Source organism: Melitaea cinxia, chromosome Z (assembly GCF_905220565.1).
Source record: "Melitaea cinxia chromosome Z, ilMelCinx1.1, whole genome shotgun sequence".
NCBI lineage: Eukaryota > Metazoa > Arthropoda > Insecta > Lepidoptera > Nymphalidae > Melitaea > Melitaea cinxia.
The window spans coordinates 1,109,747-1,136,710 of NC_059424.1; the positions used below are offsets into that span (position 1 = coordinate 1,109,747).

A 26,964-nucleotide genomic window follows, 5' to 3' on the forward strand; every position below is an offset into this window, starting at 1 on the left:
CCTATAAAGTTTACGACTCGAAAAGTCGTTGCAAAATTTGAATCGAGTCAAAAATCGACTAAAAATCGGAATAATCGAACAATCGCACGGTTAAATCCGAAGTTATTACTAACGAATTGACGTCAAAAACGATTTGAAAGCGACCGGATAGCGATTAGAATTGCACAGCGCGATGGAAAACCACCGCGCTCAGTTAGACCGTACACATACATCTTAATTGTGAAATAAATAATTTGACTTTATTGATAATATAAAAAAAAACTATTATTGATCTTTGATTAAATTTATGTTTAGTCCTTCATATGAATTTTACATTAAAAAATTTCAATGTCATTATCAAATAAACAGTAAATATGCAAAACACATAAATTCTGTCCACAGTGCCAAATATCGTTACGAATCGGAAGCTCACCAGTGGGCAAAGCGCTACACGTGTTAGGCAACGTCCAATGGATACCAGTGGACGCTGCTGATTACATACGAGGCAATGGCGTTGAATTTATTTTACAATAGATTAAAAAAACAGTCGACGAACAAAACGGTTTAATTGCAATCTTTTCGTAAATCTCTCATCAAATGGAACATAGGTAAAAATATATAAATATATATATTGTCATAGAAGAAAAAAATCGAATCTCAATCGGCCCTAACTTAGCGCACATATCGCGTTTTTTTAACTATAAATATTGCATTTAATCCCTTTTTGTTCGACACCGAAGGCTATATAATAGTACATCACTAACTCTACTAACATTATCGTACTTCGGAAGTTTCCTTTTAACCTTACGTCAATACATATTTTTATCACAAGACGAGTATAGTTCTGACAGGTAGGTGTCGGACGAAGCATTGACGTAACAATAATAGCTGGTAAATAATGAGATGGGAACGAAAAGTTTCATTATTTTAATCATTTATCATGGAGCCGTTCGAGTATTACGTATACTGGAAATTATTTGTAAAAAAAAAAAAAAATTTGACGTAACCACCCCCCACTTTCTAGTACCCCCTTCCAGTTTCAACACATTACTAGAACGGCCGTAGGCACTGTCCCTAACAGCTTCACACTTTAGTTACAATTTACATTAATTATTGGAAGCTCGGCGCCCTAGTGTTTATACAGTAAATAATAAATAATAAATAACGCCAATACCTGTTTTATCACAAGGGGAGTATGTTAAATATCGTCTCATACCGTGTCTATATCGCCCACGTTGATTCTGTCCTCGGAGGCGGTCACGGAAAAACCGAGGATTCTGGCGTCAACTTTGAGCATTTTATTCTTTTTCGATTTCTTGCCTTTACCCTGGAATTTAGACATTATTTGATAAATATTATGTTTAAAAAAAAATTATTATTGAAGTAAAACTTATTTACGCACGCTGTGAATTGAGCGTTACGACAGGCGTGATCGGGCGAGGCGAACGGTTGAGGGGAAGATATATGTTAAATGGAGCTAAAGATGTTTTACTTCAGTCGTATGGTCTAAAGCACACTCGTTTTTCTACTTAACCTTTTGCGTTAATTCCTTACGTAAGTGATATACAATTAAGTGTATTCTTTCTTTCTTATTACTATATAATAAAGATAAAGAACTCGTATTAAAAGCACTATTCATTTATCATCAACCTCTTTGACGCCCACTGCTATATACATATATAAATCTTGATTCTTGACATGTAATGACACCCGACTGAGGTCGATATTAATTCCTCTTTAATCATCGGCATTCTAAATTTTTCTTTTTTTTTTGTCAATAAAAGTCCAGAGGCAGGATCCGGTTTTGACAATACAATTGAAGCGTTTATTGAATTCCACTCTGCGGCCAATTATAGTTTTATATCATTGATTTCAATAAAAATAGCCAAGACAGCACAAAAAGAATTTGGCGTATCGTTTATTTGCGTCTAGTAAAAGAACGTACACTATCCAAGTCTGTTGCTGGGTTTGAGTGATACAACGTGACGTCACATGCCACAAGTTTCACGAACTATTTTTTTTTTTCAAGGTTGAAACTTCATTTCAATGAGAAAACTTTTCATTACAATTAAAACCTAAATTTTAAAAGTGTAGCAATTTTGAAATTGTTAGTTGCTTCTGCTACCACGACTGATTTTGGAGTATAGATTTATTGACGGTCGTTTCAACACTTATCGAACTAAAAATTAAAAAAAAAAAAGTTGTAAGTACCTAATAATAATTTGAAACTGCAACTTTTTTCTGACAAGTTACTACCCTACCCTAGATATAAATTTTAATATCGATCTCATTTTTTAACCGACTTCCAAAAAAGGAGGAGGTTCTCAATTCGACTGTATTTTTTTTTTTTTTTTTTTTTATGTATGTTACATCAGAACTTTTGACTGGGTGGAACGATTTCGACAAATTTTCTTTTAATCGAAAGGTGGTGTGTGCCAATTGGTCCCATTTAAATTTATTTGAGATCTAACAACTACTTTTCGAGCTATATCTAATAATGCGTTTTTACTTGACGCTTTTTTCGTCGACCCACGTTGTATTATACCGCATAACTTTCTATTGGATGTACCGATTTTGATAATTATTTTTTTGTTGGAAAGGATATATCCCTAGTTTAGTGCCATGATAAGGAAACCAGGATCTGATGATGGGATCCCAGAGAAATCGAGGGAAACTCTTGAAAATCCGCAATAACTTTTTACTGGGTGTACCGATTTTGATAATTCTTTTTTTGTTGGAAAGGGGATATCCCTAGTTTGGTACCATGATAAGGAAACCAGGATCTGATGGTGGGATCTCAGAGAAATCGAGGGAAACTCTTGAAAATCCGCAATAACTTTTTACTGGGTGTACCGATTTTAATAATTTTTAATTTAATCGAAAGGTGATGTTTGTCATGTGGTCACATATAAATTTCATTGAGATCTGATAACTACTTTTTGAGTAATCTTTGATAACGCGCAGTTAATTGAGTATTTTTTCGTCAATCTACGTTGTATTACTCGTCGATGTAATTGAAGTCGGTTTTTTTTCGTTTGCGAGCAAACACAATTATTTTTTAACAAAGTGTTTATTATTTGTATATTTTTTTTTAATAAAGTGTATTGTGGCAATAAATGTTTTCATTTCATTTCATGGTAGGGTCATAGGCTTTCTGACTCATTGGTTTGACTACGCGTTGTCGCAACGGTGGCAACAGTGGCTACCGGTTGCGTATTCGACTTCCGCACATGGCAAACACTTGTATTGGCCATACAGATATTTACCGTGGGCTGGGCATTTGTGCTTGTGTATTGTGTTTCCGGAACCCCGACACAGGAGTAAATACTAACTGGAGCCGTTGATTGTGGGGCATTTATTTATTTATTTATTATGTATCAAAACGTGCCTTTAAAATAATAATCATAATAACAAAAAAGACTCATTATTTGATATCGTGTTCCGACCTTCACCTCCTGGTAGTCAGACAGCGAGACACGGGGGTTGACAGCTATGGCTGGTGAGCAGAGGTCATCAGATGGGGTCACCATACCAACACGGAGCAGTTTTGACCTTGAGGTTAAAGGTTAAATATCAATATTACATTAATACAAAGTTGGTTCTTAATTGTAAATATGATAAGGATAGTGGCACAACAGGAATTCTCAGGGGTACTCAAAGTACGGAGCAGCCCGACTGGGGTAGTACCTCGACCTTACAGAAGATCACAGCTAAATAATACTGCTTTCAAGCAGTGTTGTGTTCCTGTGTAAAGTAAGGTGACCAGAGCTAATGGGGGGATTGGGGTATAGTCTGTAGGCTACTGTCACCGCTGACCATCAGGTGGGCCGTACGCTTTTTGTACCGACCTAGGCGTATAAAGAAAAAGGTTAGTAAATATGATGGACCTCGATGATCACCTACCTTCTCTCGAGAAAATGTCTTGCAAAATCGTTGGCATCCTTAGATTCCCCGAGGTAGCATTTCACATAGTCCTTTACCTCGTAGGGAGATTCAATGTCTTTGAGGAAACCGACGAATGTAGGAACTGAAGAGTAGGCGTTATTTAATTATTTATATAATTACTACCTGACCTTCCGAACTTCGTCCCGCCATACTTGTCTGATTTAGTAATAAAATATCTCAGTCATTAATCGAAATAAAATAAGGATTATATTTTAAAATGGACCAAGTTACATATCTGTGCAAAGTTTCATTAAAGTCAGTTCAGTAGTCTCGGAGATTAGCTTGGAGAAATAATATAAATATATATATATGTATGTGGTATAAAATATTACATAGTAATTTGTAGCGAAAAAGTCGTTTGTAGTGTAGCTTATACGTAAATTATATTAATAAAAATTTTCAACTACGAATGTGGTTTGATTTAAAGATTGTAAGAAATTTATATATTACATTTGTGATTACGCCATATGCTTAAAAATTTTATTTCCACACTCCTAAAAAGCTCGCCCCTTATAGAAACAATTTAATCACTGTTTTAAAACATTAAAAGTACAATTTTAAATATTATCCGTTGTAATTATTTAGATTATAAAAAAAACGTTATTATGTATATAATATCATGGATATATTATTTTAGTTATAATATTATTATTTTTTATATTATTTTATAATATTATATTTTTTTGAGAATTAATGAGTTACTCGTCATAATTCTTCTCTATGCTGATGACCAAGTATTACTTGCGTCTTCGGCAGAGGAGTTGCAGGAAATGGTAACCGCTATGAGTGGAGCTTTTGTAAGAAAGGTGATGAAGATGAATGTAAAGAAGACGATGATGGTGTTTGAAAGAGATGAGGCAATGACAGACTGTAATATCGTGATTGGAGATCAACAAATTGAACAGGTGAATGAGTTTGTGTATCTGGGTTCAAAGTTTACAAGAGATGGAAAGTGTGAGAGTGATATTGAAAGAAGTGAATGCAGGAAACAGGGTGAATGGAGCCTTCCACTCCTTTATAAGAAGTCGGAAGGTGTCTAACAAGGCTCGTTTGGCTGTACATGGGGGGGTTGTTGGTTCCGACACTCATGTACGGAAGTGAAAGTTGGGTATGGCAGAAGAAACATGAAAGCAGAATAAATGCAGTTGAGATGAGAGCGTAAGAAGTATGAAAGGAGTTAAGCTGAGTGACAGGGTAAAAAATAGTGAGATAAGGAAACGTTGTGGTCTGAAAGAAGATGTAGTGACAAAAATTGAGAAAGGTATGCTCAGATGTTTTGGTCATGTCGAGAGAATGAGTGAAGAACAATTGACGAAAAAAGTGTATAAGGCGAGTGTGGATGGAAGGGTTGGAAGGGGTAGAACTAGGCGGACGTTCCGAGACCAAATAAGGGACGTCTTGAAAAAAGGCCAGGTCAAGAGTATCCTAAACCGAAGAGCATGAAGGGAATAATGAAAATGGACGAAGCGAAGAAGTATGTAAGGATCGTAGCAAGTGGAAAGAAGTGGTCTCTGTCTACCCCTACGGGAAAGTGGCGTGATTATATGTATGTATAAATCTAATCTGCCCCAATAATCAGTCAATTAAGAAATATTGTAAGTCTTGAGAACACTCACCATCAATCTTCGAGCTCCAGGAAGTCAGAACACTACCACACCATGCCTCAAACTCTGCCATTGGAGAAGTTTCCTTCTTAGGCACGACTACAACTTTCTTCTTTTTTTCTGGTTTTCCAGCTGGCTCCTGTGGTTTTTCGGTTTTAGAGGTATTAGGTTGTGTGTCCCAGAAACCGCCTGGAAGGCAATTTTCCAAGCTTTTCTTATGACCTGACGCAAAAAAAACAAACTTATGAAATGTTAACACTAAGGTTTCAGACTATATATGGCGGTTGCCAAGAGTCAGAAGATGGTGTTCGAGATTGGATATAATATTAAAGAAACGTACGTATTAAGTATAGAGAATAATTGACAGGAGACGTACATGTTAGCTAGCAGATAAAAGGTGAAGGGCGAAATAGGGGTTAAGACACATTTATTTAAAAAATGATTTGTTTATTGATTGTTATAGATCTTGACAAAAATTATAAAATGGCTTAGTTGCAAGTCAATCTATATAGTCACCTATAAAATATCTACTAAGAATTCTTTTTTTGTTTGGTACTGAAATTAAAAATTAACTTTAAAATGACTGAAAAGTTTGGTTAAAATGAGTTAACCCCTTTTATAATGATAATAATAAACGTTTATTTCACGACAATCAAATATTTATTGTATATATAAAAAACTAAACCATTACTACTATTACGCTATATACGCCCATATTTTGTCCCCCTTTCCCCCTGGCCCCTCAAATAATGTCTCGTGAATGTATGGTGACATACCTCCATTATGTGAGTTGCCCCAAGGTACGTGGTTGGTCTGCGACTGTGGGATAACTGGTTCCTCTATCACCATTTGAGCTGCCGCGACCTGCGCGGCTTGCGCGGTCTGGCGTCTCGTTTCCGCCTATTATCAGTTACATAAGTGTGAAAGAGACGTATTTATATCTACTATTCTCGCTTCAGCCTTTAATATTATTATTTTATTATTACAGCCTTATTTTATATCCCACGGCTGGACATAGGCTTTTTTCCCCATGAAGAATGTTTTTGTAGAGCTTAATCCCCCACGCTGCTCCAATGCGGGTTGCCGGATATATTCAACACTATGAGTAATGATCGTTATCAGGTGTACTTGATAACAACCTGGATCTACGGCTTAACGTGCTCTCCGAGGTACGGTGTGGAGAGCCACAAGGACTAACAACCAGACCGGAAATAAATATTTGTATCAAACAAAATATCTACTCCGTGCGGGAATCGAACCCGCGACCGTCGGTGTTTTAGGCGCCGCCGACACGGCACACGTACCATCACACCAGCAAAACATATACTATTATACAACATTAATACGATTTTATGGTCGTTCAAGTTAATAACACATTTGTATGTATGAAAGAGACATATGAGCAGTTTATATATGTGAGAAAGGGACGAAAAGTCTATCTATATAAATATAAATGTATGAATAAATACGTTGCCGAGCGCTAAACTCGAGAAAGGTTTAATTTATATAATAATAATAAGGAATTTACAAGGGGGTAGTATGTATATCAAGTGGTTCACATTACCTGTATCTCGGCAAGACCCTGACCGGACCCGTTGTTGGTCTTTTTCTTGCTCCACGGTAGATTCTGGTTGTCCTGAGAATGAAGCAAACTCTAAAAGAGATTTTGTATCCTGCTGTCCACAAACGAGAGCGTGAAGCAAAGCGTAGCAAATAAAACAATAAACACCTACGAAAACTATTATATGTTTTAATTTTATAAATGTCGTGATGATTGTGTCGGAAACTAATCACTACATAGTATGAAACAAAGTCGCTTTCTCTGTCCCTATGTATACTTAAATCTTTAAAACTACGCAAAGGATTTTAATGCGGTTATTTTTAATAGATAGAGTGATTGAAGAGGAAGGTTTATATGTATAATACATGCATAATATAATAGAGGAACACTGATAGTTTTTGCAACCGTGCGAAACCGGGGCGGGTCGCTAGTAATACCAATAAATTCATTAATACACTAGGCTGTATGACTATCATTCTTCTGATTATTAGACTTTATAAAATATATTATTTAAAATATTTAAGTCAGAATGAATACAACATCTGTAAAAACATCACGTGAAAATATATTTTGAAGAAACCTTAAAAAATTATATCTGAAGTATATGCTTAAAGTAAAGGTAACATCAATTCTGGATGTAGATAGCTGAATCTGTTCTGAGACTTGAAATTCAAGCGTAACTCAAAATCTTCAAAATAGACACGTTAATTATATCCTGATAGATTTAGTAATGTCCTGCACGAAAGTCAGTGTAATTAAACATCTTTGTTATTTGTATAATCTTGTAGATTATTATCTCATACTTCGATAAAATATCTTTAGAAAGAAAATGACTCTTTGACTTCCAAATTTAAACTAACATGATTCCTTTTATAAATAATATTTTTCAATTCATTTACTAATCTAAATCTAAAACTATCTCAAAATCAATGGCCCCTTTAAATGATAATTAAAATAACAAAACAATTAACATAACAAGAAAGAAAAAAGTCGAAAAACATCGTAAGACTAAGAAGTCGCAAATAAAATAAAGCAATAGCAAGGTAAGCGAACACGTACTGTGATATACAGTCGAACAGCGGTAATCTGTCAATAAAACTTTACTAAAAATAAAAAAAAAATTAATAAAAAAATGTGCGTGTGTGTGTGTGTGTGTGTACTTATGTAAGCGCGTAAGAAGTTACACTGCATTGGCTACATAACTTCACGTTGCTAAAATCTTCTTCGTTGACTAGCTAACTTCAGTGTCGGTATATTTTGTGAAGGTGTGTAAAAATTTACTTTCATCATTTTCCCTAACTTGCCAATAGAAGTATAACTTCAAATAAAGTTGCTAAACTCGAGAACGGCTGAAACAATTTGAAGCACAAGGTAGTTGAATTAAAAATAGATTTTTTTTATAAAATGGGTCAAACGAACAGACGAAGCCATTTGATGTTAAATGGCTACCGTCACCCATTGACATACCAACACCACCATGGACTGGGCGACATGAAAGGAGTTTCAGATACGTTGCCGGTCTCTGGGGAAAAAGCATTCTCGAAAGTATGTTGTATCTTGTATGTGAAATACCTAATTTAAAGAGTAACTAGTGGGGGCTGTTAAGTGTGAGGCGTTTATTTATCACTTATGACGTCACATGTCACAAGAAATGTCCAAAACGACATCCATTACCGTTGTTCGAGTGTAAAAAAAAAACAAAATCATATACATACATTTATGACTTGTTCCCTGGCCAGGGCGGCTGCCTGCTGTTGAGCTATAAGCTGCATCATGTGTTGCTGTTCCTTTATTTGTTCGAGTTTCTTCTCCCTTTCTAGTCGCTGTATCTCTGCCAGTGTGAGACCGTCTTTATTCGTCGCTGCCGCTTGTGTGGCCGACCATGGAGCTTTCTTCGATAACGATTCAAGGATCTGACGTTGCTGTTGTTCCTTGAAATAATAAACGTTGGTCATTAGGATTGTGAATAAGGGGTTATTCAAGTATTACGTTAGCAGAATTTTAATGAAAAAATGTATAACCCCCCTACGTAATCATTGGTATATTTAATCTATTCAGAAATAACAAATAAAGCCCAGGATATACTAGGGAACATTTTGTCCCGCAACATGAAGCGCAACACTAAATATGCGTGACGATGCAACGTTGCACAGTGTCCCGCAACATTATACGTAACGCGGGGCATCTTGCTTGCTACCGCCTCGCAGCACTAACAGCCGCAACTTCCTCGGGCGACATTTCTATAAACACCGACTAGTGTGGCCTACACAATGTTACGCGACTTTTCCTCGGCAACTTCTTCTTTACGCACGCTTGACTTGGGGAGTAAGCTGGTGAATGCATTCGAGAAGCGGTACGAAAAGTGTGATCGGGCGAGGCGAACGGAAGTTTAGAGTGATATATAAGTTAGAAAGAGAGAGAGTTACGTTTCGTATATAACTGTAGGGGCAACTAAAGAGGTTTTAATTCAGTCGTGTGGTCTAAAGCAGACTCGTTTTCCGCGAGTCAAGTACATTCTGAACAGTGTTCATTTTTCAGTTTCAATTTTACCTTTTGCTTGTTTGTCGCTTCAACCAACTTTCGTTTTCTCTCTTCCTCGGCTTGTTGCTTTTCTTCCTCTTTCCTAAAAATATACACAATGTATACATGTATGACGGCAAAGATTAATACTTTTATAAGTAAGCGAACACAGCAACTGGCTGTTACGACAACGCGTGTTCAACCACTTATGACAATATTTTGTACACTTATGTTAGATTAGACGATAATAAACGGCCATATAATCAATTAAGCAAACGGCGGTAAAAGTTTTTAATTTATTTTCATAATTACGTACTAAATATTATAAAGCTGAAGAGTTTGTTTATTTGTTTAAACGCGGTTTAGGTCCGAATTGATAAATAATTTTTGTGTTGCATAGCCCATTTACCTAGGGAGGCTATTCTTATTCTCAAAATAACGCATGTGAAACCGCGGGGTACAGCTAGTGTAATATTTATAGTTAAGTATTTATTTCGAACAAATTCAAAAATTTTGAAGTCAATTTTGCTCAGATCGATATTTGCACGTTACGTTATACGGACGGCAGTATAGACGTTAGCGTGTTTATGTTACCGTGTTTATGTTTACAACTTTGCTTCACATTCACACACGTATGCACGCACGCACATATTCAGCCTGTCCCACTGCTGAGCATAGGCCTCCTTCTCCATGTACGAGAAGAATTGGCGCTTAATACACCACGCTGCTTCACCGTGGGCTTAACGTGATCTTCGAGGCACGGTGGGGAAATCAAGGACAGACATCCAAACCGGAAAGAAATATTCGTACAAATATAAATATCCACACCGAGCGAAAATCGAACCCAAAAACCGTCGGTGTTTTAGGCGACTACTCTCACCACTACACCGAAGCGGTCACACATGCATACTTAGATATTACATATGACGTATAAGACACACATTCCAGACCAATATACTTGAAACCTATTTAATATATAGTAATAAATTTACTTTTTCTTTTCAGCGTCTTCGGCCGCTTTGTTCTCTTCCGCCTTTTTCTTGCCTTCTTGCTTGCTGACCTTCTCTGGACCCTTCACGATCGTAAATCCTTCCTTGATCCATTCCTTTTTACAAGAAAAACTAGTTTATGGACTTGCCTCAAAACTTACATGTACCTATGGCTTATTTTTAACTTTACATGTATGCCCAATAAAATATTATTTCTGAGTTATTTCTATACTATACATTAACACTTCTTTTAGTTACTACAAATTAATTCTTACAACCCACTACTATTAGTAAGGTCTCATATATTGATTATGGAATGCCTATAACTATTCTTTAATTAATTTGGACTTTATTAACATTCTAATGACATCTAAATTAGCTAAAACTTTATATTCGAATTTATTGCTAAGAAAATCTGAGTCAGTATGAAATAATAAAAAAAACAAATCCTCACCTTTTTCTCTTTCTCTGATTCTTTTTTACTCTGTTTGTCTTCTTTTTTATTCTTAGTCGGCGAAGATTCAACTGACGCTTTCTATAAAAAATATATATATATATATATTTATTCATTATTTCATAAATATATTATTAAAAATGTTGACGGCGAACGAGCGTAGTCTGTCTGATGGGAAGCGGACACCGCAGCTTAGCTACAACTGTAACACTAGGTACTGTAACATCGCAAGCGCGTTGCCAACCCTACCTCTAACTTAAAAATAAACAAAAAACTCTCCACATTACTCACACAGAAACACAAACACTGCTTGGGAGCAGTGTTATTTAGCTGTGATCTTCTGTAAGATTGAGGTTCGGAGGCGCGAGTTGCCCGCTGCTTCGCCAGAACAGAGGGCTCTTTCCAAGAGGATACGGAAACTTGTACGCCGTGACCTCCGCTGCTCAAATACGAGAGATTGCTACTCTGATTGAGCAGAATAGGCGGTCCAAAGTTTTCCAAAGACCATTGGGGAGAAGCCTTCTTGCGAAGCTCAAAACAGCGGATGACAGAGCCGTTTGCTCTCGCCCTCAGAACCGAGAAGAGGTTGAGAATATTTGTGGATAGCTGTACTCGTCGAGCGCAATAACCTGCGACTTGGGACACCAAAAATCTACGGGCACCATTGTTGCGCCATTATTCGGAGATAATCCCGGACTTCGAAGAAGATGAGATTAGTGCAGCGCTCGGGCAGCTTAAAAACGGAAGGTCCCCGGGGGATGACGGAGTTACCACTGAGCTCCTTAAAGCCGCAGGGCGACCTCCCCTAAAAGCCTTGGCAAGACTCTTTAACGCTGTCATCCATCGAGGTACTATGCCGGAGGAGTGGTCCAGGAGTGTGTGGTGCTGTTCTTTAAGAGAGGCGATAAGTCTCTGTTGAAAAATTACAGACGGAGCTCACTTCTGAGCCACGTCTATAAGCTGTTTTCGAGGGTTGTAACGAATCGTCTCGCCAGAAGACTCGAAGAATTTTAACCACCAGAGCAGGCTGGGTTTCGAAATGGCTACAGCACCATAGACCACATCCATACTGTTCGGCAGATTATTCAAAATACAGAAGAATATAATCAGCCCCGTGTATGACATTTGTGGACTACGAGAAAGCCTTCGACTCTGTCGAGACCTGGGCTGTCTTGGACTCTCTGCAGAGATATCATATCGACTGGCGATATATCGAGGTACTGAAATGTATGTACGACGCGGCGACGATGACCGTCCACGACCAGAGAACAAGACCCATTTCCCTTTGGCGTGGGGTAAGACAGGGAGATGTATTATCACCGAAACTGTTTACCACTGCGCTGAAAGATGTCTTTAAGACCTTGGATTGGGGGGAACGAGGCAACAACGTCAACGGTGAACACATCTCTCACATTCGTTTCGCCGACGATATCGTCATCTTTGCGAAGACGTTGGATGAGTTAGGTTAGTCTGGCGCAGACTTGGGGAGGCCTATGTCCAGCAGTGGACTGCAAAAGGCTGAAAACAACCATTTGGATTTAAAGAAAACTCGACTAACCTCAGATTTGGATTCCTCTTCTTTAATCTTTGCTTCGTTATCTTCTTTTTTCTCTTCTTTGGCCTTTTTCTTACTCTTCGTCTGTTCTTTGACCTTGGCTGGCTTCTCGGTTTCAGTCTTTGCTTGTTTCGTTTTCTCGGTAGCTTGTTTGGGTTGAGCTGGTGGAGACTTCACTGCTGGTTCTGGAATCGGTTCAGTTTTCACTGGTTTTTCCGGTGGCGTCTGTAAAATATATATAAGCTTTATACAAATATAATATATATAAACTTTCACATATAAATATTATAATATTTCACATATAAATATTATATTAATATATATAACTTATGTAATATATATAAACTTTCACAGTCACGTCATGATCATAGTAAGTGCATACTTTTGATTTTACGGGACTTATTATTATTTAGGACTACACCAAAATATCAGGAGGAAAAGTGTAAAATAGATGTTTATAAATATTAATTACAATGACTTGATGAAACTATTCGATAAAAGAATTACTTCTCAAAGACATCCAATTTTATGACAAGACAAATTTCTTCAAAAAAAAAAAAAAAACTTGTAGATTAAAAAAGCCCCATGTTGATTGCTTGTCAAAATAAATTTTCTACATTGGAAGCAAGAAACTGTTAAAAAAAGGTTTTTACTAATTTACTGTTGAATTTAGAGGGCTGACGAGCCAACTTTAAATTTGGTTTCAGTACATTGAAATACATGAGAAACATACTTTAACTATTTCTAAAAAATATGATGATAATGATGAGGGATAAATCGAATCCTAAAATCAAAATAGATAGCCCTAGATAAGTCTAGTCCAACTGAGCACGTTTTTTTTGGGCCTGTATTATTTTAGATATCATGGTTCAATAAAAAATAAGCAATCAAAACTCCTTCAATAACTACCTAAAACAAAAGATTTTCTTTAAGCGTAAAAGGGCCTTTGAAAAGCAATTTGATATAATTACTCACAATTCACAAGTTTGTCTTGATGCATAAAAATTATTCGTAAAATCATTGACTATAATAGATAAAAGATATATTTAACCTCGATTTGTTCCTTTTCAACTTTTGCCTCAGGAGTAAGAACGGGTGTCATGATACTCTCACTTTCCATCAATTTCTGTAACTTCTCGAGATCTGGAGTGCTGCAAACGGTTGAAAAGGCGTCGCTACTATTACTTATTGACGATGAATTTGTAGTTGTAGTCGTGTCGTTCAAGAACGGTGCCGTTGGAGGCGTAGGTATATTTTGCGATGCTCTCAATTGTGCCAGAATCTGATCCTCAGTTTTCATTTCCTTGGCTATCTCCTCGGGGAGGAGGGCATTCGACGATATAGCTGAAGACGGCTGTAAAGGATATTACATTGTAAAATATTTTGTAGCTTATTAATTATATACTTTATTTAACTAAAATTGATATTGTTACCTGCGCTTATCTATTAAATGAATCATGAGTTTTTTTAGAGTTGATGTTTCATGATTGTGCAAAAGTGCAAAGTGCAAAAAAAATGAAATGCGTTTGAAAATAAAGACATTGTTATTTTTATTGGAAAACAAATACAGCATCATTTCGTCCTTACACTATTTCTTCTATGCATTTGTCTTGGAAGATAACAGCAATTTTAAAACAGGATACCATTCATTTTATTTATTTTATTGTGAATTTAAGGCGCTAGATAATTCCGTTCGTTCTTACAATATTTTCTTTACAATGTTGGAGTGATTCATATTTCATCTATAGCATTAAAAATTAATTGTAAGAGATACGGTTTATTTTTAGTAATAATCTTTTCAAGGTATTTAAACGTAATGCTAAATTTAGACGATGAAAATATTCCTTTCTTCTCGTAAAAAGATAAAGTAATCAGTAATAAGCATGAAACACTTTTTTATCTTCAATAAATTGTGTCTGAATCATATTAAAGATTCTTTTAAAAAACGATATAATCATTGCTCCAAGTGGCCAATATAAATTGGTGTAGTTATGGATATTTTACTAAAATCTGCAACGCTATAGGAGCATATAATTACAAACAATTGTATGTCTCTAAGCTCAAACGTTCCCGTTTACCTCGTTTCAAATATATCACTGGAAACCTATTCGAATGCTAATCTAATAAGCGATGCTGAATATTATCTCTTATGGGTCATCTGAAATTATAACAAAAGGAAACGTGGAAATCATTTTTTTTTTTACATTCTCACTTATCGTATGTGGGACGTCTTTTTAAAAACCATTTCCTTATACATTTCAAACTCACATTATTATTATTAGCGATTGGTATTTATAGAACGTACTAGCTGACCCTGCAAACGTTGTTTTGACGCTAAACGCTATAAAAAAATAGGAGTCGGTGGTAGAAGGGTGAAAATTTAGGCTTATATGTAATTTTTAATTCCAAATCATAACAAAATAAAAATAAATTGCAAAAAATTTAAAAATAGATTTTGTGGTGACCCTTATAACTTAGGGGTTTAAAGATAATTTACGACCGATTCTTAAACCTGCCTCATGTTCACAAAAATGTCCAAAAGAATCGATCAAGCCGTTTCTGAGGAGTTTGGCCCCTAACTACTGTAACACGAAAATTTTATATATTAGATATAGGTACGTACATTTTCCTTTTCCCTCCAAACTTCCGAAATATTTAAATATTTGGCAACTATATACATTTAAAACCTTAGCTTTAGACCTAGTATTTACCTACTATGACATCTTTAGTAAGTACAATCAATATGTATAAAATTCATTAATATGTGTATCAATGACAACTTAGCATTGACACATGACATATCACATATATAAAAAATCTAATGAGGTGTACACTTACCTTCACAAAAAGAACAATAATAATAATAATAAAAGAAAGAAAAAAAGAGCTACAATTGTAACCACTAAGTTAACGCATAATCAAACTACGATTCTCAGTAACATCTCCAGGAATTACAATAATGTAGGTGATCGAAGCACTAAATGTTTCAGGATTGTTATCAAGTTGAATCCATTCGCATCTAATATCGGGACTGTCTTTACTCCTCGCTCGTTCCTTGAGCGGCGCGCACGTGTTACGTTCAAAATTAAAACCGTGATGTTGGCTTCAAAAACACTTTCGAATCGTCATTTATTAGTTATATCAATTAAAGTTCTATTTGTTTTAATTAATTAATTATTGTCGAAATCGAAGCGACCGCCGATTCTAAATTAAAATTCAGCACAGAAGAATATTTTAAAAAATAAACTGTGTTTTGGTAATATTTTGCAAGAGTTCGAGCGACGCGTCTCGTATGACAAGGTAAGAAGGCATTTTGTTTCAAGCCTTTACGCGTTACAATGTTTAATATTTGTTTTTTTTTTATGTTTAATTACATATTTACAATGTATTATTATAATTTTTTCTTTCGTAATTTTTTTATAATTGTATAATTTATTGGTATTTGCTGTATCGTTTTTATTCACTGTTTACTATATTGTTTACAAAATAATTCCGTAGGTATCCTCTATTTCGGCAGTGTTGCAAATGTCACGGTCATGGTTACATTGGTACATTATATTTCCTGTTTTACGTCTTCGAAATAACGTTTTTCGAATTTTATATCTAACTAGCTGTGCCCCGCGCCTTCACCCGAGTTAAATTGTAGTTGCCTTGCTTTCTGCTCCGTGGGTTGGGGGTTCGATTGAGTCTGGGTCATTTGTATTTAATTATATTAGAGTAGTAACTAGCTGTGCCCGCGACTTCGTCCGCGTGGAATTATAAAGAAATAGTTTGGAAGTTGGAATTTAACAAAAGAGTTTTTTTCCGGTTTGTAGGGTTAAAAAATAATTGAATTTCTAAAATAAAAGTAGCCTATGTTACTCCTTACATCAGCTATCAGCTAGTGAATATCCCGTCAAAATCGGTCCAGCCGTTTCAGTGATTAGCCGGAACAAACAGACAGACAGACAGATAGACGGACAAAAATTGTAAAAAATGCTATTTTGGTATATGTTACTTTATTTATTTATGTTACTTTACTTTATTTAATTTTATTTTTACTAATTGATTTGATTGATTGTTTTGTTTTTTATTCTAAATGTTTGTTCAGTTTTTTTGTTGTACTAACCCAATATGGACTTAAAATCTAGTCTGAAATAAAGTATTATTATTATTATTATTATTATTATATGTACCGTGTATACATCCATATGCATTTAGTAAAAAGTGGTTATTTTAATATTACAAACAAATACTCCAATTTTATTTATTTGTATAGATTAAAAATTTTAAAACTATTCGAAATATTTTGACAAAAATATCGCTTCAGCCTGTAATATTCACTGCTAGTCATTTTTCCCCCGTGTAGAAGAAGGATCAGAGCTCAAGAAACAACGCTGCTCCAATGCGAGTTGGCGGATGAAAAATATATTTTTTACAAATATGAGCGCAATTATGTTGTGTCATTATAGACAATCCTATGAAAAGACATCATCAACAACAACGTTGCTTACAATTTGTTGTTATAATTTTGTTGTTTATTTCAAGCTTGATTAAAAGAAATCTAAGAAAGACAACATCGGATTAATGATACATGTTTATCAATCTCAACTACTACCCACCTACTTAGGTACTGCGTGACTGATTCCTTTTTACCCTTTCTCCTTAATACAAAATTCATTTAACTTTTAACATACAACTTTTGGTATATCTATACATATAAATTAAACTGAAGTGTCTGTCTGTGATTTCAATGTACTTGTGTTTTATTACCAAGTGCATATTACAGTTATTTACACGATACTTTTTTGTCTGTCTTTCTGTTTGTACAGGATAATTTTCGGAACTGCTGAACCGATTTATGAGACTTTCCCTGGAAGGTAGGGGTGGTTGTGGAGCAGTGTAAAGGCTACTTTAAAAACGTTTACCGCGCGCGAGTAAACACCGCCCAGATAAATATGATATAAGCAAACATTTTCTATATTAAATACGACAATTTATGTGAGCAAATTCATAAAGCTATACTGATATTAAAAGTTGAAAACTTTGTTTATTTTAAAGCGCTTAGTGGGAACTACTGCGTCAAATTAAAATATTCTTTTTGTGCTATATAGCCCATTTTTTTTCTCAAGTTAACGCGGGTCATACCTTTTATAAAATTATTTTATCCGTTATTATAAAAAAAATATCTTAACCCTTTGATACTACACATCTTTGCCACCAATCTATTTTCTAAGTCTCCTTGCCAACCAAACAATTCCTATATATAGAAAAAAATACTTATAGTTCAAAATATAAATTACATCGCACATCGAGAAAACATCGAAAGACATCGCAAATTTAACAACAATTCACAATATATTCCACTACGAGTATATATACCAGTCAACACATCTACTAGATAAGACATCTTGCTTTGCGAATTGTGAAACACGTGAATTTTAATATTTCGACTGTCCCTACGTATACTATCGAAATTGAAAAAAGGCACTTTACATTTTTTACGCTGAATGATTTGTTAAGTATCGATATTGAGTAATAAGCTCATGAAAAATGATTTTATGTGTATTTTATAGCATTTTCTCTTTTTTTCTTTGAAAATATACATAAAAAGTAGTTTTTTCATGCAATCAAAAAAATAGAAAATTTTCAGTTTCGATACTGTACGTAGGGACAGTCGATTTGTTACATATGAAATGTTTTCAATTTTTCATTCCTTGAGAACCATTTATATATAAGAAAGATTATAAAAAAATAGCAGTTCAATTAATTGGAGCAGATATCGAAGTTTGTTTATCCATTACTAATATCCTAAAGAATTTTTTCGAATTGAAAAATTCTTTTTGTATCGGATAGCCAGCCCATTTATCTAGGTATATTTATATCAACGCAGGTGCAAACTCAGCGCACAGCTAGAGTAGAATAAATAGTTACATAGTCATAAGTGTCATATTAATGTTGAGTCAGTTGTATAATAATTTTAATTGCTTCAGATGATGAGAACATCAAGATTACTGGGACATGGATTATGGAGTGAGAACCCAACTTTGCTGATCAAGACAATTCCTGAGTGTCCGTCATCAAAATATTAATTTATAATTTTCAAATATTTCGACAATTTTTTTATATAAGGTATTCTTTTAGTCAGTAAGGAAATATGTTAGTTTTAATATTTAATTTGTAATATTATTTCGTACATACATCTTATTTTAAATTTAACTAGCCGTTAAGCTTTATGTATTTCTGATTAATTGATTTAGCCTGTAACGTCTAACAACTGGGCATAGGCCTCTTTCTCCATGTAGTAAAATAACTTAATGTATTATAAAAATGTACCGTTATAATTTATTTATTTATTTAATATGGTTTGCTAGCAGTCGTTACATTTATTATACTTGACAATATTAATTTTATCATAGACTACATTTATAAATGTACAACCATATTAAAGCAAACACGACATGCAAAGTTATCCTGTTAAGATACATTATTAGAATTATTATTCAAAACATACACACACACACACATACACACATACATAAGTAATTATCATTATCAAATCATAAGTTCATCAATTCATAGTCATCATAATATTTTTGTTTGTTATAAATATACAACGCCTACGCTGTCAATCGCGCCATACAAATATTTGTCATTGTCTGAATATTTTCGTTTGTGTCGTGTTTTTAGACCCACAAATAATGTTATTTTCTTATTGTTTCTTGTGGGGTCGTTAAGTTTGAGACGTTCACTGGTCACAAGTATCGGCAATGATATTGGGCGATCAGTGACAGAGTGGGGATTGCTTTACGCATCATGCAAAGGTGGCAAACAGAAAAGTTTTATTCACTGAAAAAAATAAAAAATAAAAATAAGAATTAAAAACTATTTATTACTAAATATCTGTAACTATGTCTATAAAATGTCGAAGTTAGGTTTAGTTAATGGATTTTCATGTACTCGTCACGTATCTACGTGTACGGTAGATATATGTACACATTGGAAGCGTAAGATCACATCTAATTATTGTTTACAAAATATAACTTAAGGCCTAAATATAATAATTAATATCCTTGTAAAGCTAAATACTATTAATTTGTACTGGAAACTATCGAACAAGTTACATTAGTCGACTTATAAGAAGCTTGGCGGGCTGTTACTAGTTAGAGCGCGTATCAAGTAGAATTATTGAGTAAATATCGAGGAACTTTCAAACAGTTTAGTATGAGATCCGATAGAATGGCGTGTATTAAATGTTTGCTGGTCTATTATACTAAAACTATGGTCTATTCGCGTCGGGGAAATTATGGTTGTAATTAGAATTTGTTCACATTTTCTAGTTGAAGTAAAACCATTCAGACGAGTGATTTAATTGGTCAAGAGGATAATTAAAGTGATAGCGTCAAGTCACTATAATCTTAACGTGAATATAAGATAGAAAAATCAGACTAAATTCGATAAAGGCTGCGGAACCCTCAACATGTTAAAGGTCCTAATTATTATTGGTTTTTTTTTTTCAAATCTACATGTATATAATTCCCTACATTCGATTTAGAACTAGGAGAATATTTAGTTTATAGTCGCGTGATTTTGTTTACGTTACATGTCGAACGCGTATCAGACAGAGAGTTAAGTTCAACTCAAAACAAGACGGTTAACAAACTTTCTTTGCTACCTATTGACCAGAATATTGTTTTTGTATAAAATAAATAAACGCCTCATACTACTATTTACTCCTGTGTCGGAAGTCCGGAAACACAATACACAAGCACTAACGCCCAGATCACGGCAAACATCTGTACGGAACATCTGTATGGAAGCGCTAACGAGTCGTCAAATTATTAGTTTTGAAACCACTTTATTTGCTTCAATAGGTTCCGTATAGAATTCGCAGTTGAAATTTAAATAACTTAACAGTCGATTTCAATATTATTTACCTCTGATTATATCCAGTATAAATAGAATTTTGTCATAATCTGTGTACAAACTTCATATAAATCTGAAGAGCAAAATATGATGTGTACGTGTAATATTGAAACTGGCCTTTAGTCGTTTTAGAATGCTTTGACTCGTTATACTATTTGCAAGATAGTAAAGAAGCGTCGTTTCAGCTAATCTATACATATAATAAAATGGTAGGAAAGTCAAAACTGTACATTGAATATTTTTTTAAAGAATACTTGGGGTGTGATCTATAATCGATACCGAAGCCAAAAATATAGTTTTTAGAATTATTTGTCTGTTTGTCTGTATGTATGTCCGAGATAAACTCAAAAAGTACTGCATGGATTTACTTCAAATTTGTCGGGTCAACATATAGGCTACATATTATCACGCTATCACCTACGGGGAACGAGCGGTGAACCTTTATTTCTTCAACGCATTCTGTAACAACGTGTAATCTAACGACGCATATTTGAATGTTGTTGTTATTATGTTAATAACCATGTCATAAGCTAGCTTCACACTATAAAGACATTCTGTAGTATATTTAGTATCAGCATTGGACCCGTGCGAAGCCGGGGCGGGTCGCTAGTCAAAAATAAGAATCATCAAATAAAGACTTGTAAAATAAAGAGAATAATAATAAGATTAGAATATGATTTTTTCCATGTTATTCTGAATATGTAATAAAATATGAAATAATAATTAATAAAAATTCAATAGTATATAAATGTATCGATTCTTGTATTCAAGAGAAATTTGTAATTTCAGATATATTTACGTATTGTAAGAATTTTCATGACAATATAATTTTCAGTTAAATTATTATTTACTTAAGTAAGATTAAAATATTTAATATCTAGAATAACAAATGTTATTTTCTTTATATACTAATAAATAGTACATTGTGTTAGGGACAGTGTTTGAAATCTTATATTTTACTTACTTGCGTACTTTTGTTTTATGAAACATTCAACTATTTCGAATATTGAAAATGTAATATTCCCTGAGAGAATACTATTTATGTCACTGTATAATAAAGAGGATGATTGCGCTTGTTTTTAATTTAAAAACACCCATTTGAAAAATATTTCAGTGTGTATTAATAACTACTTATATGTGAATGATATTAAAGACCGTGTAGGTAACGCGGAGGGTGTCAAAACGTGAACGGGACGGAGACGGAACGCGGTTACTAAGCATTAGCGGGGATTTTTAAGTCGATGTAATTGAAGTCGAATTTTTTTTTTCTTCGTTTGCGATCAAACACAATTATTATCATTGTTAAAACTGCTGAATACTGCAACGAATATTTCACTCCAACAATTTTTGCATCCTATCGCGTCATTGCAAAGTTGTTCAAATATTTCGAGTAACACAATTCAGGACAAATTTATTATTAGCGAGCTGCAAAAGTCAAAAATGCCCTTTGGCCTTTACACGTCATACATGCAATTGGTGCTTTTTATTTGTTTGAATTAAATGCGATGTCCTTTGAAAGCGCGCCCCTTTGAGTTGCACCCTTTGCCTTTATTTTCAAACTGCTTTGATGTCTACAATCGAAAATATTCATTTCAAATACGCCGTGAACGCAACTGAGGACTTTTATTACTCTGTAAGTCTTTTTTCATAGTTTTAACGAATTAGATCTGTCGAGCTAATTAAGTAACGTAAAAAAAGGAGGGGTTCTCCACTTCGACAGTTTTTTTTAATGTTTTACATTATAACTTTTTACTGGGTGTCTCGAATTCGAACTCTCTTATTACATTTAAAAGTATCGTCATGTACTGCCATTTAATTTGATCGAGATATTTAACTGACTTCGACTAAATTGATGATAGTCTCATTCAATCACATTTCAATGTAATTTGAAGTAGGCTTTTTAATTGTTTGTCGGTCTGTCATTCGAAAGTATTCATTTGAACTATCTTTTTAGTATTAAAATTAAAACTATACACTTTGTACTTAAAAAAATATATTAATATTGTCACACTTAAACCACCACAAGCTAAAGTACCGTAGAAATTGGTGTAGACGGATGACAAAAAGTCGATTTGATTTTCACAATTTCGTTTACCCCAAGATGAGCTCGACAACCTTGGTTAAACATTTGCAAATAATTTATTAATAGCTCATTTGTATGTAAGATTTAATATCTTATAAATCAATTGGAATTAGTAAATATCGGAATATCGATAGAATTTCAGTGGTTTCTAAGTAACGGTTTCAATTAGTATTAATTTCTAATCAAATGCTTAGTTACGTACTCCATGGGTTATGAATAGAACTTAACGTTATGTGATGCGGTGTCGCCATTTTTGACAACATATTCTGATATTTTTTTTATAGCAAATCGATTATTTGACATTTGTTTTTTTAATTTCTTTTCTATAAGTATTCCTTTTTATTTCATGTATTTTAAGGGTAAATAAATTTAAAATTTCTTAATAAATTGTTTTTATTCCACAATAAATATAACAATGGATTTTTTCCGCAATTTAAATCTAATAGTTGAGATTTACAAATTGAAGCAAAACAGGTTCTAATGGACTATTTTACCTCCCTGCTTTTCAAGTCTATTCGTAACTTATCAGGAGGACAAATTTTATCAAGAAACGCGAATTACTATTTGTCCTCGGTACCATAGTAACATAATACATTTAAAAAAATTACAAATCAATTAATTATTTTTATAAGTACACTAGCTGACCCCGCAAACGTTTTTTTGCCATATATGTCATTAGCCCCTTAATCCCCCCCTCCTATAACTTAGGGGTATGAAAAATAGATGTTGGCCGAATCTCAGACCTACCCGATATGCATACAAAATTTCATAAAAATCGGTCCAGCCGTTTCGGAGGAGTATGTAACTAACATTGTGACACGAGAATTTTATATAGAAAATTAAATACAAATTAAGTCACACAGTGATAACGTGTCAATTTTAGTTAAAATTTTAAAATGTGTTCCCATGTCAACAAATCCATATTACGTATATTAGGAATTGTTAACAGACATGCACATAAGTAAATATAGGCCTATGTCAAAATTTTATGTTTTCTTATTTAGTATAAAGCAAAAATTATTATTTATTTTTTTTCTAAAAAAGAATATATTCCTATATTAGAGGAACGATCTTCTATTCGTTTGATATGTTGGTTATTTTAGGTGTTATTTTTGAAATATATAAATACGTATATGTAAGGGTATATGTATTCTAACACATAATAAAATTTCGACGTATTTCTCCATAAACTTTATTAGCATTATGTTTTAAACAAAAAAAAAATATTAAAGGTAACAGATAAAGATAAAAAAGAATACAAACAACGGAGGTCGTTGACATCCATGGATTATAAAATCAATATAAAAAAATAATAATAATTATACGCATTATATTTCTTTTCAAACTTTGGTAACTCGATCATTAATACCGTAAGTTTTACTCTTCCGTACGCTAATCATCAGTCTTTCATAACAGCCAAAACAAAAATCAAACCGAAGTTTAAAAGTGTAGCGTTTCTCTACATAGTGGATTTTTAACAATATATTAGATCTTATCCGTACTTTTAAAGTACGTCTAATTTATTTATTTACTAATTTAATCGAAAGTGGTCGTGCTATTCGAGTGTGATGTGCCGGATCTCGAAACCGGGTAAACGTAATACGGTAATATACCACCGGGTAATATTCAATTTGTTCATTAATGTTCATGGAATGGTAGGACTTTAAAAACTACAAAACCATCATCAATATAGTATATCAATAGTCTTTTATGATTTTAAATCTACAAAATAAATCTAATATATCGAGCTTCTTTATTGATTTTTGTACTTATACCTTAATCTCTAATAAAATCGAAAATAATTTCATTTCGCATTAAGGATATTAAATTACATTAATAAATAAATAAAAGTGAAAAAATAGGTTCCTCGACCAGGCCTTAATTACCGTCGGCTTGGGTCGCCTACCACCGGAAGAGTAATATTTTTTTTAAAATATTATACGTAAGTGTGATACATACCCGATGCTACGAGTTTCGAACCTACTATTCACAATATATAACCATCACAGTTTATGATAAATTCTAATCGCTTACAGATTTGAAAGAACGAAATTATTTACATTTAGTCCTTCGTAGAGAATGCGATGGGAACTCATGATTCGGGATATTTTTCATCAATTGAGTTTTAATTCATTTCAATATTTAGCATTATACAATTTCATTTCAATACTCTATTATAGGTATTAATGCACATCGCGTTGCGTTTCGTAACGATTTTAAGTATTAAAGTAAGTTCATTTCAAATGATATTATAAAATAATAGTGAGAATTAATTTTTTTTTAATAAAATATTAATAATTTTTTCAACGACATATATTTTTGTACAATATGCTTGAGCTCTTTAACTAAACTGTAGTAAATAATTCAATTACTATAACGACTTTATGGGAAGCTTGCTCGACTAATGGTAATTGGGTTAGTTTATGGTTAGTCTTTGACCAGTCATTATGTGTCAGGGTTCTAGGAGTAAGTTAATTTTTCACCATGACTTTAACCGTACCCGATGGAATATTGACGCTTTGAAATGGCAAACGATATTTTGTAAATTATTTAAGAAATATTTAAATTATTTTTTGTTGAATGTTTTGTTTCGATAACGTAACACTAAATTTTAATATTTTTTATAACTATTATAAAATAATAGTTATAAAAAATAGTAAAATTATATTTAACTTTAGCTTTTACTTGGATATCAATCTGAGACCGGAGACGTTATGTAAATACAAGTTCGTGAGAAAATAAGGCATTTTCAGCTTTCATAGATGAGCAGATATTAGCTATTAAAATAATCATTTTTTTATCATAACAAATCACTGACGGATTAAAATCTAAAAGAACCATAAGTAAAATGAACGTATAAATTGACCCTGGAAGAAAATTTGACTAGGTAAAGACCGATCAATTTTTATTTTTACGGAAGTTATGTATTATAAAATGCTGTATTAAACACAGCACGTTATACTTTTGTTTGATCAAATCTCAGTTATGGTTAATGAAATTAGATACTGGGACCGGATGGTCTAAAGTTAAAAATATTTTTTTTTAACTTTAGACCGTCCTTTACTAATAGATAAATAACACGATGTCTAATTAATATATAATATATTTATATGAATATCATAACGCGAAATGGTTAAATTTAAGCTCGTTTTCCGATCACCGGCGCATCACTATACACAACCGAATACATTAAAAACTAAACAAGCATAGCCTTTATACGTATAAAATACGCCTAATATAATTATACCTTTGGCTCACAACTATAATACAATATACGTGAACCACACACAAGGTTATTAGGAAAAAGAAAAAGAAAATAACAGCTACATTTATATGCCTTTGGCCTAAAATTATAATCTAAACTACACGTACCTATAGTTATCGAAATACATCAAAGAAATCGAATGCAACTATTTTTACTAGTCGCTTACACTTAGCGTACAACATTAATTCTTCACGTTTAGTGTTAAAACAATGTCACACTAAAGAAAAAAATAAAATGATAGTCATCTTTATATATTTATATTGAATGTAATATAATCTAATACAAGACCCACAAGTCGAGATGACGTAAGTATGATATAAATAGAAAACTATTCATAACTATCATATAACCTAACACGTGAAATCTTCATAAATGAATTTAAATACACCATGGCTATTAACGCTTCATACACACGATCGATATAAATGCCTACGATAAATATAACAGCCAGAGTATTTATAATTATGTTGTTCATCCGTAATATCGGAACATTTTTTTTTGCGCTAACATATTCAATAAATTTTAATACAAAAATGTTAATCGCCAGTATACTTCTAGTTTTTGAATGACAACTAATTCACAACTTTACAGCCACACACTCAGACATAGTAAATATAAACACAGATAAACTGTGACAATGAAACAAAATTATTTGTTTAATCGTACGTTTTAACAATCGAAAATAAAAACAAAATGAATGTTAAATCTTTCCAATAACGTAGAGGCCCATCAGAAGCTTATTCGCCCTGAAAGTTTAATAATACTTGATAATAAACAGAATAAAATTACAAATATACCAGTAAACATTGTCTAACAACATTAATTATCGAAATTATGGATATATTTCTTCAACTAGTTCACGTCTTGATGAATTTACACATTCGAAAAATACAGAATGTTTCGAGAAGGAATCATGAACTAAAAAAGGATGTTTAAAACGATATTTTAACAAAAATTGATTTCAGTTAATCCCTCATCAAAATTATTATAAAACCAAGTACTTTCCCGAATATTCGTCAAATAAACATCGGCATGAAACTAGATAGGCATCGTATGGCCCGGTATGAAATTATTACAGAGTCATCCGCCACAATTTTTCTAATT

At 33.3% G+C, this 26,964-nt stretch overlaps 1 protein-coding gene across 1 annotated transcript in view; it reads right to left on the reverse strand.

Moving 5' to 3' along the window:
• Window positions 1–841: 841 nt before the first annotated feature.
• LOC123669065 (GRB10-interacting GYF protein 2) overlaps window positions 842–26,964 on the reverse strand; it is a 66,274-nt gene continuing 40,151 nt past the window's right edge. Inside the window, exons 13-24 of the mRNA XM_045602726.1 lie at window positions 13,659–13,961; window positions 12,611–12,832; window positions 11,053–11,133; window positions 10,602–10,714; window positions 9,640–9,712; window positions 8,805–9,020; window positions 7,093–7,164; window positions 6,305–6,428; window positions 5,541–5,750; window positions 3,883–4,006; window positions 3,426–3,531; window positions 842–1,306 (exon numbers count right to left, since the gene is read on the reverse strand). Of these exons, the coding sequence (XP_045458682.1) occupies window positions 1,190–1,306; window positions 3,426–3,531; window positions 3,883–4,006; window positions 5,541–5,750; window positions 6,305–6,428; window positions 7,093–7,164; window positions 8,805–9,020; window positions 9,640–9,712; window positions 10,602–10,714; window positions 11,053–11,133; window positions 12,611–12,832; window positions 13,659–13,961 (1,761 nt within the window). The 3' untranslated portion in view covers window positions 842–1,189. The remainder of the gene's footprint in view (window positions 1,307–3,425; window positions 3,532–3,882; window positions 4,007–5,540; window positions 5,751–6,304; window positions 6,429–7,092; window positions 7,165–8,804; window positions 9,021–9,639; window positions 9,713–10,601; window positions 10,715–11,052; window positions 11,134–12,610; window positions 12,833–13,658; window positions 13,962–26,964) is intronic.